The sequence below is a fragment of the Cheilinus undulatus genome, linkage group 14, assembly GCF_018320785.1.
Source record: "Cheilinus undulatus linkage group 14, ASM1832078v1, whole genome shotgun sequence".
Classification (NCBI taxonomy): domain Eukaryota; kingdom Metazoa; phylum Chordata; class Actinopteri; order Labriformes; family Labridae; genus Cheilinus; species Cheilinus undulatus.
In genome coordinates, this window is record NC_054878.1 from 8,844,640 (window position 1) to 8,863,605 (window position 18,966).

The window sequence follows — 18,966 nt, forward strand, 5'->3', positions numbered from 1 at the left end:
TTCAGCCATATTTTGAGCTTTTATACTCATGATTTCTAATTAATCTCACAGTTTGACCTTTTAACCCCATGATTTTGATTTTCTAACTCATTATTTGCCTTTTGAAAACATTATTTTGACATTTAATTTTGTGTTTTAACCCTTTGACATTTGACTTTTGATCTCAGATTTTGAGCCTTTAAACGTATTTTGATTTTTTAAATTTTTAATCTAGAAAACAATTATTATCAGTGCTTAGCTCTTGTTTTAATAAAGAAATGTGTTTCAAGGTCTGATTAAACAAACTGATATTTGTCTACAGCTACATCCATACATACAGGACAGACTTGGTGTTTCTTACAATGAAAAACGTGATAGTATGCCAGGATTTACTGATATAAAAAAATGTCAACATTAAGATATTAAAATCTACCTATATTGCGTCACTGTTTTTAAAGAATTGGAAATTCAATGTTTTATTCAAATAGCTTGTACTTCAGTTAATTTTTAAAAGTCTACAGGATCACCCCTGCCCCTTTACAAATAAGAGAACAATGATTTAACAAACATTTGTCTCAGAATATATCATTGCACTTTTTGTTTTTCAAACGTTGGATTTAATGTTTGTATTTCGTGTTCCTATCGGACAGTTTTTAAGGGAGCACACACTTCCTGATGGAGCTTCTCCTGCGGAGAATAAAAATACACTGTTAGCAAGTCAGCTAGACGAGTTAACAAAAAGTTATGTCTGGCTATAAAGTGGATGCAGAACGGCCATTTTTAAAACATGGATGTTATTCCTCATCCTTCCGTTCATGAGTAGAAGAAGATATCCCCATGTCCAGACAGCCGGTGCCGGCGACAAGTCAACTGTGAACGGTGGGATTGTTTAAGCTAACGGCTAACGTTAGCATCCAGGCCAGCCAGCTAACTAGAGCTAGCTAGTTCAAACACTGTAGGCCTTTTATCGACCGCTTCTGCCTGTTATCGTGCTAATGTAAGGATAATGTTGTTTTGTTTTGATCCCCGGTCTACAGTGATGCTCTATGCACGTAGCCGAGCTTCACGTCAGTGAAATGCCAACTTTTACCACTCTGAAATATCAGTTAGCTTTAGCTCTTCGGTTAGCCAGTTGTCAGAGAGCATCATACGATGTGACAGAAGGCTGATGTAGAGCTGTTGTTTATAGTTTGACAGCTCAGGACAGAGTGTGTAACTAACCATAACATTCATAACGTGTCTTTAGCATGCTTCTGTGTAATAATAAGTTAATTATAATGTTGATATGCCATGGTGACATGGCTGAGGCTGCCGCATCCTTGAGCTCAGTTTTTTGTGATTATAGGGTTGTCACAATACTAGATCCTTCAGTTTTATCTCGATATTAATTCATTCCGATCCAGGCTCAACAAAAAATCAACTCCTCTGCACCAAAGACAGTACAGTTTTCTTTTTCTTCTCTACAAACCTGCACATACTTCTATTACAGAGTAATATCAATAACTCAAATCAGTACTGCAGTGTTGTAGTTGAGTAAATCTGTAGGTCATAGAGATTGATATCAAGTTGAGTCCCCCACTGAGATGTTTAAATTACTTAATTTATGACTAAACCGGCCATAAAAGTGGCTCATTTAAGTTGATAACTTATAGTACCTATTTCCAACAGTTTTCCTTACCAGAGCTATCCCTAATTTTTATTGTTGTAATGGGATTTGTCTTATGGTTAGAAATCATCCAAACCTGTCAAAAGGAAGGTCATGTTGACTGAACATTACTAAACTGTGCTCATACATCATATCAGGAGTTCACACAGCAAGCATGTTTCTCTACTGAGATGTGAAAACAACCCTTTGATTATCTGCGATTGTTTTCTAACTGATGTTACATTGTGCACACCTACAAATATTCCCAAATCCATTACATTCATAGGGACAACCTGACAAGGCAAACATTTTAGACTTAAAACAAAAATTTTTCTCTATGCCTGTCATCGTCTTTTGCGCAATTAACAGGCATCTATACAACCACCAATATTTTCTTTCCAACTATTTGTAGCTTTAAACATACTTTATAATTTCACATACACTTTCCTTATAACATTAATTTTCTGCATGCACTAATAAATTCTTTTCACGGTGAAGCAAGTTGCAGAGTTGCACGTTGAACGCTATTTGGAACAAGAGTTTTTAAAAGACATTCTCCCCGACAGCCTCTGCTGGGACTATCAGCAGCTAATCAAACACACAAGCTTCAGTGTGTGTGTTGACACTGATAGTGAACGTTGTTGCTTTGAGCAAATTTTCAAGCCTGTGCTCTAAATACAAAGCCTGCAGCAGTTAAACAAGCTGTAATAGCTGCAACATCATCAAAAGACATTTTCACATCAAAATAATATTTACTTCTAATAATCATATATTGAGATATATCAGATAAAGATATATAGTCATATTTTCAACCCAGAGCTGCCATAAGAGATAGAGTGCAGCATTAGGCAGTCAAGTAGAGAGAGTGGGCACTGTTAGTTTTTTAACTGTTTCACTGCTTTTATGCTCTAAAGGACCAACACCTACTCACAAACATAGCAGGATTTGGAGTAGGATTTTTGTTTGTTTGCTACTGAAATCACACTTCTGCATGTGTCTCTGCTCTGCTTTCTGTTACAGGCAGGAACTGTAACTTTTCAGTTCACCACTTAGCAAATACATTTTATTAAGTCCCTTCTACTTCTTATTACTTTGTGAATGTTGATGTTAGTGTCTGTTCAGTCAGCAGGGAGAGAGACAGCAAAGACATGTGGTCCTTGTGTTTATTAAATCTTTGAGATGTAGACCGAGCTAACTGAGCTTGTATCACAACAGAAACTCTAACACCCATCAGATAACTCAAAATAACTACATTAAACCATTTAAGATGTCCCAATCACAATTGCAATTTCAGACTGTGTAATTTCATAATCACATAAAAGGATGCATTTTTGTATTAAGTGCTCTGACAGAAAAACAAAAATGCCAGCAGAAAGACCTTTAACAGAAGAGCCACTATAGCACTTTTTTAGAAGTACTTTTATTTTCAAAAGAGGAAAAACTTAGATTTTTGGAAAATATAAAGTCATTTTGAACGCAGTACTGTAAAAACTTCAAGTTTCTTATATTTTTTAAAATGCTAGTTAGTATTCGTCTTTGTTGTGTTGAGAAATACACACTTTACAACTACATTTTTTCTCTCATTTTCCTTGATAACCAAGCAAGAAGACTCATGATACAATTATTTATTATACCGTAATTGCATTGCAGATGACAATGCTGTAAAGTATATTCACAATTTGTGCATTATGATCAAATTATGCAGCACTGTGTCTTTCTTTTATGCCATGGTATCACAACGGGTATACAATACAAGTAAACAATACTGATATAAGTTTAATTTTCTAGTATTGTGACAGCACTAGTACACTGTGCTCCTCTTTTTTCTAGATTTCATACTAGAGCTGGGCAATTAATTGAAAAATAATCAAAACCAACATTTAGAGCCTCTAACTGATGTAAACCTCCTGTGTCAGTTACTTCAATTTTTTTTCCCCTTTTCTTCGAAAAATTTGACTTTTTTTTACGAAAAAGATTTTCCTTTTAGCTGATGTTTTGATTTCAAATATTTCAGTAACCATAAATTGTTAATTTGTGCATGTTCCTTTCACTTGTTTGTTTTAAATTATATAAATACTTACAGAACAAACAGAGTCAGAGATTGGGGGTGGAATAATCGTTCATTAATCATAATCGAGGTAAATAGTTCAATTAATCATGATTTAAATTTTTGTGATAACCGCCCAGCCCTATTTCATACTATATTTTAGACATTATGAGGGCGTCAGTTTATAAAGATTCATAAGGAATAAATTCAGTTCCTTTCAGGACTTTCCTGTGGACGTACAAACATTATTTTGCATGTTTTGTTGAGCATAACCTCTGAAACAATTGGAAAACTAACATATTGTTTTCACTAATGACGCTTGCTCTCTTTACTTCCTTTCTGTTTCACTGCAGCTCCTGCCCTTTATCTTTCTTTTGGTCTTGTCATATTTTAAGGTTAAAATTGTGACTCTAAGTTATTTCTTTTTACAGAAGCTTTTTATTTTTTGATACTTTTTGTTATCTAACAATAACAAAGATTGTTTTCTTTAATTTTTACAGCTTAACCTGTGATTTGATATTAGCATTTATGTTTTACTCTCCTGTGTGATTTCTTTGCAGTAAATTACTAGCTGACGTTGGCTAGTAATGTCTCTGTCCCTACCATCCGCTGATATACTCGAAACACCACCTGGATATCCGTTTGAAGAAATCAACTATGAGGATATTGAAGTTGAAGAGGTGGGTTGTGATTTTTTTCTTTTTTATCCATGAACTTGCAGATATTTGCAAGGTGAGCTAAGGTAATGCTAGCTTTCTTTTTTACCTTTAATTATTCAGGTGGTGGGGAGAGGAGCCTTCGGGGTTGTTTGCAAAGCCAAATGGAAAGGCAAAGATGTCGCAATCAAGACCATTGAGAGTGAATCAGAGAGGAAAGCCTTCATTGTTGAGGTTTGGATAACATTTTCTTTTATAGTCTTTATAACAATCAAACTTTTATTGTAAAGATTTTTGTGTCATCTATGACAAACTGGATGATAAATATTTATATACTGCATGCACTGAGTGAAATGTTTCTTCTTTGTTCGCAGCTCCGGCAGCTTTCACGTGTGAATCACCCCAACATTGTGAAGTTGTATGGCTCTTGTCACAGTCCTGTAAGTCACAATATGTGTGTTATGATGCTCTATTAAATCAAGATTCTTTTATTTTTAAACCTGAGCTCTATTTTGTTTTTTACAGATTTTGATTTTTGTACGGCTGATGAGTTCAGAGCTTTTACATTTTTGTAAACTGATTTTTTAAGTACATTTAATTCTCGTTTCTTTTAGTCTTCTGCAAGTTGAAATACAAGCTGTAAGATTGTGTTGGCATATTAATTAGGGCCACAGCTTAGACCTTTCTGATTGTGGCAAGAATCACAATCACAATTATTTTGATTAATAATGAGATCACGGTTCTTAAACACAGTTACTGATTGATTTTTCAATATTTTTGATATATGCGTTTATTGAACTTAGCCACCCATAGCACTTTAGAAAGAGGCAATAAATGGATGTAAATGAGCGAAAAAAAAAACCATACCGTATTTACAACCATAATTCCAAAAAAATAGGGGCGCTGTGTAAAATGTAAGTTCAAATGAATGCAATGATATCCATATTTTATTCATAATGTGCGTATACGTAACAATGTCGTTGCAGGATGTGTGATGCAACTCATAACCTGAACCACATCACAGTGTCACTTTTGTGTGGTTTGATGAAAACCAAAACTGCTACGTTCTTGTTTCTATGATCAACTCACAGTAAAAGTCTGTGTGATATCACCATTAGCAGTCAGAGAAGTGATCACTGTTCATGAAGAGTCTGTTTTGCTACATGTAAAATCGTAAAGGCAACTGCCGACGTGGCTGCTGTTACAGTTAGCCTTCGATAGCATGCTACTCAAGGTAGACTCTGTAAAGTTGTCTGTTAACTGTTTGGACGTGCTTCATAATAAATAAAAAGATAAATCCTAATCACGATTATTTTGATTGATAAGGATATCGTGATTATTAAACATGATTACTAACAGATTTAACATCTGCATGTGCGTGAATTTTCAAATGATAAGGCCAAAGTGAATCATTGTGTTGCCTTTAGATGCAGCAACTGCTTTGAAATACACTGCCTGGCCAAAAAAAAAGTCGCCACCAAAAAGGGTCACACACTCTAATATTTTGTTGGACCGCCTTTAACTTTGATTACAGCTTGCATTCGCTGTGGCATTGTTTCGATAAGCTTCTGCAATGTCACAAGATTCGTTTCCATCCAGTGTTGCATTAATTTTTCCCCAAGATCTTGTATTGATGATGGGAGAGTCTGACCACTGCACAAAGCCTTCTCCAGCACATCCCAAAGATTCTCAATGGGGTTAAGGTCTGGACTCTGTGGTGGCCAGTCCATGTGTGAAAATGATGTCTCATGCTCCCTGAACCACTCTTTCCCAATTGGAGCCCGATGAATCCTGGCATTCTCATCTTGGAATATGTCCGTGCCATTAGGGAAGAAAAAATCCATTGATGGAATAACCTGGTCAGTCAGTATATTCAGGTAGTCAGCTGACCTCATTCTTTGGGCACATAATGTTGCTGAACTTAGACCTGACCAACTGCAGCAACCCCAGATCATGGCACTGACCCCACAGGCTTGTACAGTAGGCACTAGGCATGATGGGTGCATCACTTTACCTGCCTCTCCTCTTACCCTGATGCACCCATCACTCTGGAACAGGGTCAATCTGGACTCATCAGACCACATGACCTTCTTCCATTCCTCCAGAGTCCAATCTTTATGCTCCCTAGCAAACTGAAGCCCTTTTTCTGGTTAGCCTTACTGATTAGTGGTTTTCTTAAGGCTACACAGCTGTTCAGTCCCAATCCCTTGAGCTCCCTTCACATTGTGCGTGTGGAAATGCTCTTACTTTCACTATTAAACATACCCATGAGTTCTACTGTCTTCGATTTGATTTGGCCAAACATTTAAGTGATCGCCGATCACGATCATTCAGGATTGTTTTCCGACCACATTTCTTCCTGGAAGACAATGGTTCCCCACTATCCTTCCAGTTTTTAATAATGCGTTGGACAGTTCTTAACCCAATTTTAGTAGTTTCTGCACTCTCCTTAGATGTTTTCTCTGCTTGATGCATGCCAATGATTTGACCCTTCTTAAACAGACTAACATCTTTTCCACCACCACAGGATGTGTCTTTCGACATGGTTGTTTAAGAAATGAGAAGTTACTCATTGCATCAGCTGGGGTTAAATAACTTGTTGCCAGCTGAAAGATAATCGCCCATGCAGTAATTATCCAATAGGAGGCTAGTACCTATTTGCTTAGTTAAATCCAGGTGGCGACTTTTTTTTTGACCAGGCAGTGTATATTGTGTTAAAATTTCAAGGTAATATGAACTTCATAACAATTGTTTACAAGAAAGGTTGTACTCAACCTATTACAATTAATGCTTTAAAATGTATCATACCCACCTGATTTTAAATACTATTGGCATGCATTACTGCAATAGTTAATTTATCATACCAATCTAAGGTGACCGATTCTATTTACATTTAACCCTTAGAGGAGGTTGTGCGCATATTTTGCACTTTTCATTCTTTTTTTTTTGTTGTTTGTTTTTTTTTAAATACTTTGGCTGTGTTTATGTTTATCGCATGAAATTTGGCAATACTGTATTTTTATTTCATCTAGTTATTTCCAGCTCAGCTCTTACTGTAAGTCTAAAACACACTGTTTACAAGCAAGAGTTACACTCAAGCTGTTAAGCACAAAAAATGTAGGCCATTCTAACGGTATTTTTCTAAATCTCCCTCCCATTAAAGCATAATACATGCATTTTTTTTTTTAAGATTTATTTTTGGGCATTTTTGTGCCTTTATTAGATAGAGGAGGACAGAGGATAGAGTCGGAAACAGGGTCAAGAGTGGGGGAGAGACATGCGGCAAAGGGCCCCAGGCCAGATTCGATGAACATTTGATGTCATTAATTAGGACAGCTGTAGGTAAAAAAACTAGCTCAATAAAAGTAGAATACAATATTAATGTTTGATATATTTTATAGCTACTATATGAAAAGTGCATTTTTTGCACTCAGCAGCTTAAGTTTGACTAATATTAAAACAATCCCTGGGGATTAAAAAGTGAGTTTAGGAAGTGTAAAGGATAGAAAAACACACTTCATTCTGCAACAGTCAGAGAAGAAGGCTGAGAGTGAGACCTTAAATAAATTAATGTCACCTGTAGCCTGATGATTTAAATCATTAAAATAGCGTGAGCTAATGACCTTTGAGATTTATGACTTTTTTTGTGAAGAAAGTTTAACACAGACCTAAAGAAAGTCCATGCAAATCTGCAAAGTGAAAAAAACTGCCCTGGAGACAACTAAAGAATAGGGCTGCAACAAATGATTATTTTTTATGTCGACTAATCTGGCGATTATTTTTGCGATTGGTCGACTAATCGTGGCTATTTGGCATGCTATTTTGGATCCCCATTTTACCTTGCCTTCTTATCCATGCACACCTGTGAAAACTTAGTGGTTTAGCAAATTGACATGACATGTCAAGTTGCTACATCTTCAAGGTTTGTTTTTCCTCTAATATAAAAGTGTTGAACTGACAACTAAAGTTAATTGCACACTAAATAGCGTTACTGAAAAAAACGTTACCCTAACAAATATCAAAGATGGTTTTCCGACTGATTAACGTACGACACCAGCGTTATAAGTAGGCTACTGGAATTAATACTTGTGCCTGAAGCACAAAGGGCTCAGTAACTAAATGCAAAAGATCTAAAAGATATTCATGCAACTTGCAAACGTGCCCACTCGCGGTATTTGAAGACGCGGCAGCTACAGTGTGTTTACGTTTTCAGGTGTTCGTGCATTGCCGTAGTGCTGACATGGTACGAGAGTTTGACTTGACACAGTTTACAGTTGACTTGTTTTGCCAATTTGTTTTCTGTAAAATGTTCCCAAAGTTTAGAAGCTCTGGTTCGGCTTTTTGGTGCGTTCTCCGTGCTTTCCAACATGCTTACCTTCTTCTTCTCAGTTTCTGTGAATAATGTAAACAGTGGGAATGATACTGCCCCCACCACTTCCTGTAGTGAACTGCAAGTACAGATGAGTCCTTACCGGCCGGTACTAGATTTCACCAATTTAAAAAACCATAATACAACGTGTCGACACTTGAATTCCCGCGTCGACAAATTTTTATAGTCGACACAAACGATTATGTCAACAAATCGTTGCAGCCCTACTAAAGAATAAGAGTCATTGTTGGAAAATGCAGGTAGTAGAGTGCATGTGGCCTAGTGGTTTAAGATGCACCTCATGTACGTTTGTGCCCCAGGTTCAAGTCCAGCCCAGTACTGTTTTGCCGCAGGTTTCCCCCCTCTCTGTCACACCTGTTTCTGACTCTATCTACTTTCCTCCACCTTGACTAAAGGAATTAAAAGCCCCAGCAATATATATTGTAAAAAAAAATAATGATAATATTGGGATAGTCTTATGATTGAAAAACAGAGTGGTCTTTTACTTTAAAGTTCATTCCAGAAGTGTAACATACCTTACAATCTCACTAGGGACACATTCATAGGCAGGATTTAGCACAGGTTTACCGCACATGACAAAAACAGTGAATCATGGCATGGGGCACAGTAATTGTCAGGCCTGGATCATCTTGTTTTTATGATCATGATAAGCTTAAACCATAATTGTAATTGAAAATCAAATTATCACCCAGCACTGCCTGCATGTGTGCAAGGCAATGTTAATGGAGAAACTTATTGCAAAATCCTTTCTCTGCCCTCTTTTCCTCCTCAGTGTATGTAAGAGCTATTGTTAGAACACTGGACCACAGTGTGAGGTACTTTAGTTTGTTAGAGAATTTATAATGTATGCATATACAATCATTGTCGTATAACAATATTATAACTATAAGTATAAAATTATTCACACTTTTTTTACAGCAGACTTGGATCCATCTTTTCAGCTGGTCTTGGTGCAGTTGGTTAGTCTATGCCATTGTTTGATTGACATCTTTCAGAAGTTATTTTGCACCAACTCAGCAGACAAACCTGAGTTTTCCTTAACCAAACCAAACAGGATATGTGTAAACGCACCCTTTCCTCTGTTTTCTGTGCCTGTATTTTTGTGTGGTGAGTTTCATATGATGTTCTCTCCCTCATAGGTCTGCCTTGTGATGGAATATGCTGAAGGGGGGTCATTGTACAATGGTGAGTCCAGAAAAAGTCATCTTTTAACATAAGAGCATTTGTTCCACTTTGCTGTTAGTAAAATGAACACAGCCTTGCACAGACATGAGAAGCTGCCCTGTTCAGTTGACCCTCCCACTGTTTGCATGTTCAGTCACTTGTCCAGTTCCCTTATGTGATAGTCTTTGCACAGCGACATGCAGTTCAGCCTTGTTTGGCCCTGAATTTAATACCCAGTATGGGCCTTGGACATAGTGTGGTGTGACAAGTGTCCACATGAAGTCCTACTATATTACTTTTTTAGACACACGCTTGCATCATGGAAGCTGACGTCAAGACTGTTACCTTATCCTCAGTAAGAAGGGGATAGGCTGCTGAAAGAAAGGTGTGACTTAATGAACAAGGACTTTATAGGCTTACCACACCATTATATAAAAGTGTTACTCAATTCTGAAAATATAGTATGCATACGTTTGTTATTTGAGCATGTATACATGCTGTAAGAGTATTTGCAACTTTTAAAGAATAATTTAAGGTTGAAATAATAATACTTGTGTCTTTACCAAACACATTAGGGGTTGGAATTATTTTAGAGGAGCTTCAGATCAACAAGTTTCTCCAGGAGTTGATTCCCTTATTTTGGCATTTTCTGCTGGATTTCACTGTTCATGCTTTCCTTTCCCCTTAAGTTGCTGAATCTCTATCAAAGTTGCTCTCTGGGAGTTATACTGTGGTATAGGGCTGGGCAATATATCGAGATATTTGATTTCACCTAAAAGTTATGAAAGAAAACACAGAAATACAGTCACATTTTGACCCAAAGCTGCAGAGAAAGAGTGAGACAGTGTGCAGCAATGGGCAGTCAACATTAAAATGAACAGGAGTGAGGGAGTGATGGTAGTTGGGAACTTACAATATATGGACAAAAGTTTTCTGCCGCCTGATCATTACACCAACAGGGACTGTAACATTGTATTCAAATATACAGTATGTACTTTATTATGGAGCTGGCCCCTCTTTTGCAGCTATGACAGGCTCCACTCTTCTTGGAAGGCTTTCCACAAGATTTTGGAATGTTTCTGTGGGAATTTGTGTCCATTCATTCTGTAGAGCATATATGAGGTCAGGCATTGATGTTGGACAAGAAGGCCTGGCTCACATCTCTGGTCCAGTTCATCCCAGAGGTATTTGATGAGGTTGAGGTCAGAGCTCTGTGTGGACAGTTAAGTTTTTCCACACACTGAATTAATCAAACCATGTCTTCATAGTCCTAGCTTTGTGCTTTGGGGCACAGTTATGTTGGCTTTGAAAAAGGCCTTCCCCAAACTGTTGCCACGAAGTTGGAAGCAAAACATTGTCCAAAATGTCTTGGTATGCTGAAGCATTAAGATTGGCCCTCACTGGAGATAAGGGGTCTAGCCCAAACCCTGATAAACTGTCCCATACCATTATCTCTCCTCTACCAAATTTCCCAGTTGGCGCAATGCAGCCAGGCAGGTAACGTTCACCTGGCATTTGCCAAACCCGCACTCTCCTATCTGACTGCAAAACAGAGATGCGTGATTCAGAACACAGTTCAGTGGCAGTGTGTTTTACAACTCTTTATCCAACACTTGGCATTTTAGATTTGATGACATTAGGCAGCTGCTCAGCCATGGAAACCCACAAAGCTCCTGCTGCACAGTTTTTGTGCTTGCATTAATGCCAGTGGAGGTTCAGAGCTCTTCAGCTATGCTATGGATCATGCCCCTTAGCAGTCGTTGATTTAACATGGTCTTCCACTTTGTGGTTGAGTTGCGGTTGTTCCTAAACGCTCCCACTTTCCAATAGTGTCACTTACAGTTTACTGTACAATATTCAGTAAGGATGAAGTTTCACGAATCGTCTTATTCCAAAGTTGGCATTTGTCAGGGTACCAAGCTTGAATCACTGAACTCTTCAGAACGACCCATTTAGGATAACAAACATTTGCAGATGGAGTCTGCATAATTAGGTGCTTGATTTTAAACACCTGTGGCAACAGGTCTGAATGAAACACCAGAGTTCAATAACTACAAGGATGTGGCCAAATACTTATGTCCATATAGTGTAAATGTTGTTCAGACCTAAAGCTTCAGTCCCGAGAACAGAATAATAAAAAGTTTAAGTGATGAAGGGGAACAAAGAAAAGTCTAGGGATGAGTACCAAACTCTGGTACCAACATGGCACTGGTGCCTACCAAACCAAATCAAATCAAAGATTTCTGTGCCTCATTTCGGTACCACTCCACTCCAACGTGACCCGCCCCACCACCACCACCAGTCCAAATACAAGGCACAAAATGCCTTGGACTTCATGTAATTTCTGTAGTCCTACAGTTGTTTTGGTTCAGCAGAGCAGGAACGTCTCTTGTTCAGTTTGCTGCCAAGCAATGGCTCTTCTCTGCTAGCATACAAGACAGACAGCAGATCCCTTCTGATCCCAATAAGGATGGTTTAATGAAAATTTAGAATTGAATGGTAATACTAACATGGGGGGGGGGGGCTGTCCAGTCATCAACCAGGACCTCTATCTCTATTGCACCGGCTAAAATAAAGTATTTAGACCTGATATTTGGTCCGTGTTGCCCATTCCTACTGTGGTATCTTAACTTTGATGTCATTCAGTGGAGTTCTAGTGCTGTTATTGAACGGTGAATCCTCAGTTTGTCCTCCTGGAGTTGACTTGTTAAAGGAGCTGTTAGAGACAGTTAGTCTTTGTGTGTTAGTTCTGTGTATGTGGTCGTGTGTTTGTATGACTGCCTGGTTCCTGTGGGGGTTTATTGTCTGTGCTGGTGGTTGTGACTGTGCTCTCTTGTCCACAGTGCTGCATGGTGCTGAACCCCTCCCCTATTACACTGCCTCCCATGCCATGAGCTGGTGTTTACAGTGTTCCCAGGGCGTGGCCTATCTCCATGGCATGAAACCAAAGGCTCTCATTCACAGGGACCTCAAGCCACCCAAGTATGCTCCTCCTCACCTCACACTCTTCTGTCTCCTGTTTCACTGTGCCAGCAAAGTGCCTTAAAGCTTCCTTTATTCTTTAGTTTGTTTATTTTTGACACTGCTCTCACAATGAGCCAAAAACACTTTCCTGTATTTGAGTGTAAGAAAAGTTAAGCAAGATTATTTCATATTTGGAGTTTTTATGAGAAGTCAAAAACTTTGTATCCTTTACATTTTATGAATGTTTCCTTTTGTTCATCCTGGATATTATTGGGGATGTTCATTTCAAGGAAGTCACTGGCAATTATTTGACATAAATTTAAATTTCAAAGAGATGGACTGAGATGTATTTCAAGTAGCTCGTGTTAATACAATGGAAAGTGGCATTAACAGGCTCACAGATTTAGAATGGATGCACTTAGAAACCTATTTTATTTAACAAAATATTCTTAATAGATTGTATAATCACTCTTTTAAATAAAAATGTTCCTTCTATTTAGTTAAAAGAAACAAAGCTAGTTTCTCTGCACTTGGCAGTCTACACCACGTTCCAAATTATTATGCAAGTGATATTTTTCTCTGATTTTCCTAAATACTCAATGCAAATGACAGTATAATTTTCAAGTCATCAACCATAAGAGCATAATTAAGATTTTATTGAACATACCTCCCAATGATAACTTTTTTTTTTTTTTTCCAAAAATAAAAAACTCAAAATGCACTGTTCCACATTATTATGCACAACAGAGTTTCAGAACATTTTATAGGTTAAAAAGAACTGAAAATGGTAATTTGTTGAATTTGGAGCATTAGGGGGTCATATTAACGAAAATCAAAAACTATTTTAATCAAAAAAATCTTAACAGGCCAAATGTTAACATAGGAGCCCTTCTTTGATATCACCTTCACTATTCTTGCATCCATTGACCTTAGTGATGCAAGATAACTATTTTTTTGAACCGATACCGATAACCGATAATTTCCTACTCCTGATGGCCGATAACTGCTAATAACCGATACATTTTTTTCAATTGTTGATTTAACAAAATAAGTTTATTTGATGTGCTTATGCACATCTGGGGGTAAGAAGGGGTTACTATTTAGTGAGCAAAGATATTTATAACTAATTTTAACTAACATCACTCGTGTTTTTCAAAAAACAAAGAACTGTTCTGACTTTATAACTGTTATTATAGTTAACTTTTTTTAGTTGAACATTTGTGTACCAAGTACAGCATACACAAACAACTGACATAGATTTTCCCCCATAAAACCAAATGATAACAGGCTGTTATGCTTAACAAATGGAGATATTTGGGGGTCTGTTAATTTTTTTTTTTTTTTTTTTTTTTTTTTTTCCTTAAGCCAGAATTGAAGCGAGCTGATGTTTTACATAAAGATTAAAAATATGCACTGGCATAAGTCATATCAGAGATAGAATGTAAAGTCCACCATGGTCTAACTGAATGAAACCACGTCAAACAGAGCAGGTAGGTATATCACTATGAAAGTAGCGATGGATCAGGAGACTGTCAGACTGATTTTGTTATTATAACGTTGCGCCTTTTGGCTCTGGCAAGCTTTCTGCAGTTTTCAATGCCTGCTTAGGATCAGAGCTCCGCTGACTCGGTCCTGATGCCTGCGGCTGAGGCTAGTGGCTGCTGCCGCTTCGTTTTAACGTCGTTAGGATGATGACTATCAGTGACTTAAAAGATCCGTTGAGGACTTCTTTGTACTCATTGCGACCTTTGTAGGGCAAATTCTACACACACGGTCGTGTAATCCTCCCCGTAAATACTGAATAACGCCACCGTGTTGTTAGCATTTTAGCACAGGGGCTGCTACTTCCTCTTCTTCTCTGGTGCTTTAACAGCGGGTCGTGTACTGCGGCGCCACCAGCTGTTTCAGAATGTGTAGTCTCCTGAGAAAGAAAACAAATGCCAGCACTGCCATGCTGACAAAAATATATATGTTATTGGGACCCATCGTCTTTATATTGGACCGATAAGTAATGATTTCCTGTTATCGGCCCGATAACTATCAGCCCGATAGTTATCGTGCACCTCTGGTTGACCTTGTGAGTTTTTGGAGAGTTTCTGCTTGAATTCGTTTGCAAGTTGTCAGAATAGCCTCCCAGAGCAGCTGTTTTGATGTGAACTAAAGTACCCAGAACAACATCCAAAGACTTGCAGGCCTCACTGGCCTCAGTAAAAGTCAGAGTTCATGACTCTACCACAAGAAAGACGCTGAACAAAAATGGCATCCATGGGAGAGTTCCAAGGCCAAAACCACTGCTGACAAAAAGAACACAAAGGCTCACCTCTCATGTGACAACAACATTTTGATGATCCCCAAGACTTTTAGAGAAATGTTGTGTGGACTGACAAGATAAAAGTTGAACTTTTTGGAAGGTGTGGCTTGGGTTGGGTCGTCTTTGTGAGATATTAAAACTGGTTTGGTGATCCAAAACATTTAAGTGTGATAAATATGCAAAAAACCCAGGAATCAGAAAGGGGGCAAATACTTTTTTACGGCACTGTATAATGTCATAAATTTCTGACTTTATAAACTTGTAATTTTGAGTTTCTAAAGTCAAAATTAGCGACTTTTTTAACTAAAAATTTCATAGTTTGATTTCTCTTAAATTTCCAATTTTATAATCTCAAAATGTTTATTTTTCTCTCTCAAAAATGTATTAATTTTTTCTTGAGAAGTATCAGAACCTCTTTATTTATGATTTTTAGAGTGGCCCTGTAAAGTTGTCATAGTTTTCATCTTTATCGGATCGTCTTATGGACATGAGTTATTTACATTTTTGGTGCTGTAACAGTTTTAAATGCTTTCCATTTTGAAAGAAAGAAGAAAAAAGATATTTTTTCCTTTCAGTTCCAGGAGTCTTGAAATCGGAAAAAAATGAAAATTAAAATCAGAAAAGATTACAAAGGGGTCCAGACTCAAAAAGAGTAGAAGCCACTGTCAGGGTTTTAAGTACGTGTAACTTGACACACACAGCCTCTACTTTATAAAATCATTGTGTTTTTAATGGGATTATTTCTCCTATCTTTCCTCCAGTCTTCTCCTCGTGGCAGGCGGCACAGTGCTGAAGATATGCGACTTTGGAACAGCATGCGACATTCAGACCCACATGACCAACAACAAAGGAAGTGCAGCATGGATGGCCCCGGAGGTATTTGAAGGCAAGTATGAGCGGCATTCCAAGTGGTTGAAGAGCTTTGCATGCCTTCCCCGTCAGACAGTTTTTAACTAAAAAGTCTGCACGTGTGATTTCTTTAAATGCCCACAAAGATCCAGCCGTGCCATTTCTGTGTGCTCTTTCATGCACTTTACTTTGTTTTTGTCACATTTCACATTAATAGCAGCTTAGCGCTCCCAGCATGGAGGCATTAATTCTTGATTCATCATCAGCAGCCTCACTCTGCTGCTTTATAGATGGTCGTCTCCCAAAGCGTGGTGGCAAGATGAATGGAGTGATTCTGGTGGCTTTATTTCCCTGGAGAGACGACAGTGTTGAATTTGTGTTCTCATTCAGCCTAATGTATTTCTACATGATGAGACATGTTCTTGGCAAAGGGGGTCAGGAGGAAAAATGAATTAAGCCGTGGTCATTATCTTGTTTTTGGAGGCAACTTACAAGCCTCCAGTGCAATTAAACATCTCACTTCTGCCCTCTCCATGAACTCCTCACAAGTAATTTGCATCAGTGAAATGCTACCATAATGCCTCAGTGCAGCAACTTATAATAGAAGTGTGATGTGTGCTTTAATTCAGCAATAATAGGCTCAGTAATTAGGCAACACAGGAGCTATTTCTTGATAAAAATTGCTCCCTTATTTTCATCCTCCTCCCTCCTGTGAAAGTAAAGATGAGATAAAAGCTGCCAAGCTTTCCCAGGCTCTCATCTCAAATGTGCCACAGAGAATTAGTTTTATCTGTCAGTCAGCGATGTCAAACTGAGCGTTTTCCCACTTTGAAAAGGACTGAAGTGTTGCTGTGTGTTCTTGTGTAACTCACAGGCAGCAATTACAGCGAGAAGTGTGATGTGTTCAGCTGGGGGATCATTCTCTGGGAGGTGATCACTCGCAGGAAGCCCTTTGATGAAATTGGAGGACCAGCTTTCCGCATCATGTGGGCTGTGCACAACGGTGAGTCATCAGCTGTGTATTTGTGTGAGCGGAGCTGCAGGATGCAAAGGCCATGCCAACCTCTCAGTCATTGTTGGTCCTCAGACCTGCCTGCCCTCTAAGGAATGCTGGGAGATAATTTATTCCAGTAGTTTCAGAACCTTGTCCTGTTTTGTCAACGTATTTGGCAATGTTAATTCGTGATGTAATCCAGCTTTACATAAATTGTGATTACATTTACTCGACAGTTCTTGAGGCAAGTAAACACTCAGACATCAATGAAATCTGAATACTGTTCATGCGACACAGGATCTCAACGTAAGCGGGTAAACAATTTGAAGTTGGTTTGCAGAATGAGGCAAGCATTAGCAGAGTTAACATCGCCGACCTCTAGTCCTCTGTGAAGTTTAATGTTCTCTAATGCAGGGGTTCTCAAACTTTTGGGGGCTAGGGACCCCTTACAGGTTAGAAAATTTTCCAAGGACCCCCACATAACCCTCACGCTGATTAAACATATGTTAACTGCCATTTGCACTCTTAGATGCTGTATTTTAAACTCTTGAACCAAAATATAAGCTCTTGTCTTGAGTGTGGCTTCTTACTTTTTGCGATTGTTTGAGCAGCCAAATAAGAATCCCTCTGTGCTTTTTCAGGTCAGGTTACCCATTCATGTTTTCTGGCGGATGTATCTCCTCCCTTTTCGTTGGGAAACATATTTTGTTTTGTCCTTTCACTCTGCATGAGTGATAGATTTACGTGATATGTCACAATCATATCTGACTTTTTATTGGCCCAAAGCTGACTTATGTGGGAGTCATTGGTTTATGGCGCTGTCATGCCTACATGTATTTATTTGATTTTGAATGACATGGCATTACTTTAATAATTTATTTTAAATTGTTTCGCAGTCCCCCAAGCGGTTTCTCGCAGAGCCCTAGGGGTCCCCAGACCCCCCAGTTTGAGAGCTGCTGCTCTAGTGGTGTAACAATCCATTGACGTACAGTGCATTCAGAAAGTTAATATATACTTGGTGCCCTATCATGACAAAGAGAAAATGTTATTTTAGGAATTATTTTCAAATGTATTAACAATTAAAAACTGAAAAATCACATTAACATAAGTTTTTTTAAATTGATATTGTTTTATTTTCAATTTTGTATTTTATTTCAATTAGAACTTGGCAGTTGATATTGTACCTAGTTGTTACATGCTGACCCCGTTAGGTGAAGTTGTTGAGATAAGCTCGTAGTGGGTTTCTAACTCACCTACACATGGTTTTAACTTTTATTCCCTTTTCTTTGTCTGACTGTGCTTTTGTAAATGTGCTAAATAAATAAACTAAACTAAGTATTCAGACAATCAAGATCCAGAGAAATGGGAGGAACCTAAGCTAAATTTCATGTGTTTTGCAATGGGTCTGAATACTTATGTCAATGTGATATGTCACTTTTTTGTTTTTTAACAAACTTTCAAAGATTTATAAAGCTCTTTTTAAACTTTGGCTATGTTCACAGTCCAAGACTCAATACTCAGTTCTGATCTTTTGCTCTTTGATTATTTCGTTTTTTTTTTTTTGGCTGTTCACACCACAGTTGAATTCCAAAAGATCAGATTTGGATCTGATTAAGTACCAGATATGAAAATGGCCTGAATCGAATCTAAAAATGTCAGATTCAGTGTGACTTGTACTCAGAGGTTGCGCTGGATTTTTTTGTTGTCCGTCATTTTGACAGAAAGGGTCGTAAAAATTCTGTCATGCCATTTTACAATCCGCCATTATAATTTCCTCTTTAACATCTGTAATATGATATAATTCAATGTGATTTATTAGTAGTGTTTGATTAATGAAGCACCCTTTTTAAACTTATATTCAAAAAACAATCTTTGAGGTTCTGCATTTTAATGGCATTGAGAGAAAGATGAACACAGCAGCACAGCATTTACTCCTCGTCCTTTTTACGCAGTGACAGTGGAGCAGC

At 37.9% G+C, this 18,966-nt stretch overlaps 1 protein-coding gene across 3 annotated transcripts in view; it reads left to right on the plus strand.

Moving 5' to 3' along the window:
- The first annotated feature begins 659 nt into the window (after nucleotides 1-659).
- The window catches only part of map3k7 (mitogen-activated protein kinase kinase kinase 7), a 46,491-nt gene continuing 28,184 nt past the window's right edge, over nucleotides 660-18,966 (plus strand). For 2 of the 3 annotated variants that reach the window (XM_041804461.1, XM_041804463.1), the window contains exons 1-8: nucleotides 660-858; nucleotides 4,232-4,351; nucleotides 4,451-4,561; nucleotides 4,702-4,767; nucleotides 9,857-9,902; nucleotides 12,725-12,863; nucleotides 15,918-16,042; nucleotides 16,880-17,008. In XM_041804461.1, coding sequence (XP_041660395.1) covers nucleotides 4,259-4,351; nucleotides 4,451-4,561; nucleotides 4,702-4,767; nucleotides 9,857-9,902; nucleotides 12,725-12,863; nucleotides 15,918-16,042; nucleotides 16,880-17,008 — 709 coding nt within the window. In that variant the 5' untranslated portion in view covers nucleotides 660-858; nucleotides 4,232-4,258. Of the gene's footprint in view, nucleotides 859-896; nucleotides 977-4,231; nucleotides 4,352-4,450; nucleotides 4,562-4,701; nucleotides 4,768-9,856; nucleotides 9,903-12,724; nucleotides 12,864-15,917; nucleotides 16,043-16,879; nucleotides 17,009-18,966 lie in introns of those variants that run through there. The other variant, XM_041804462.1, reaches the window with a different exon arrangement.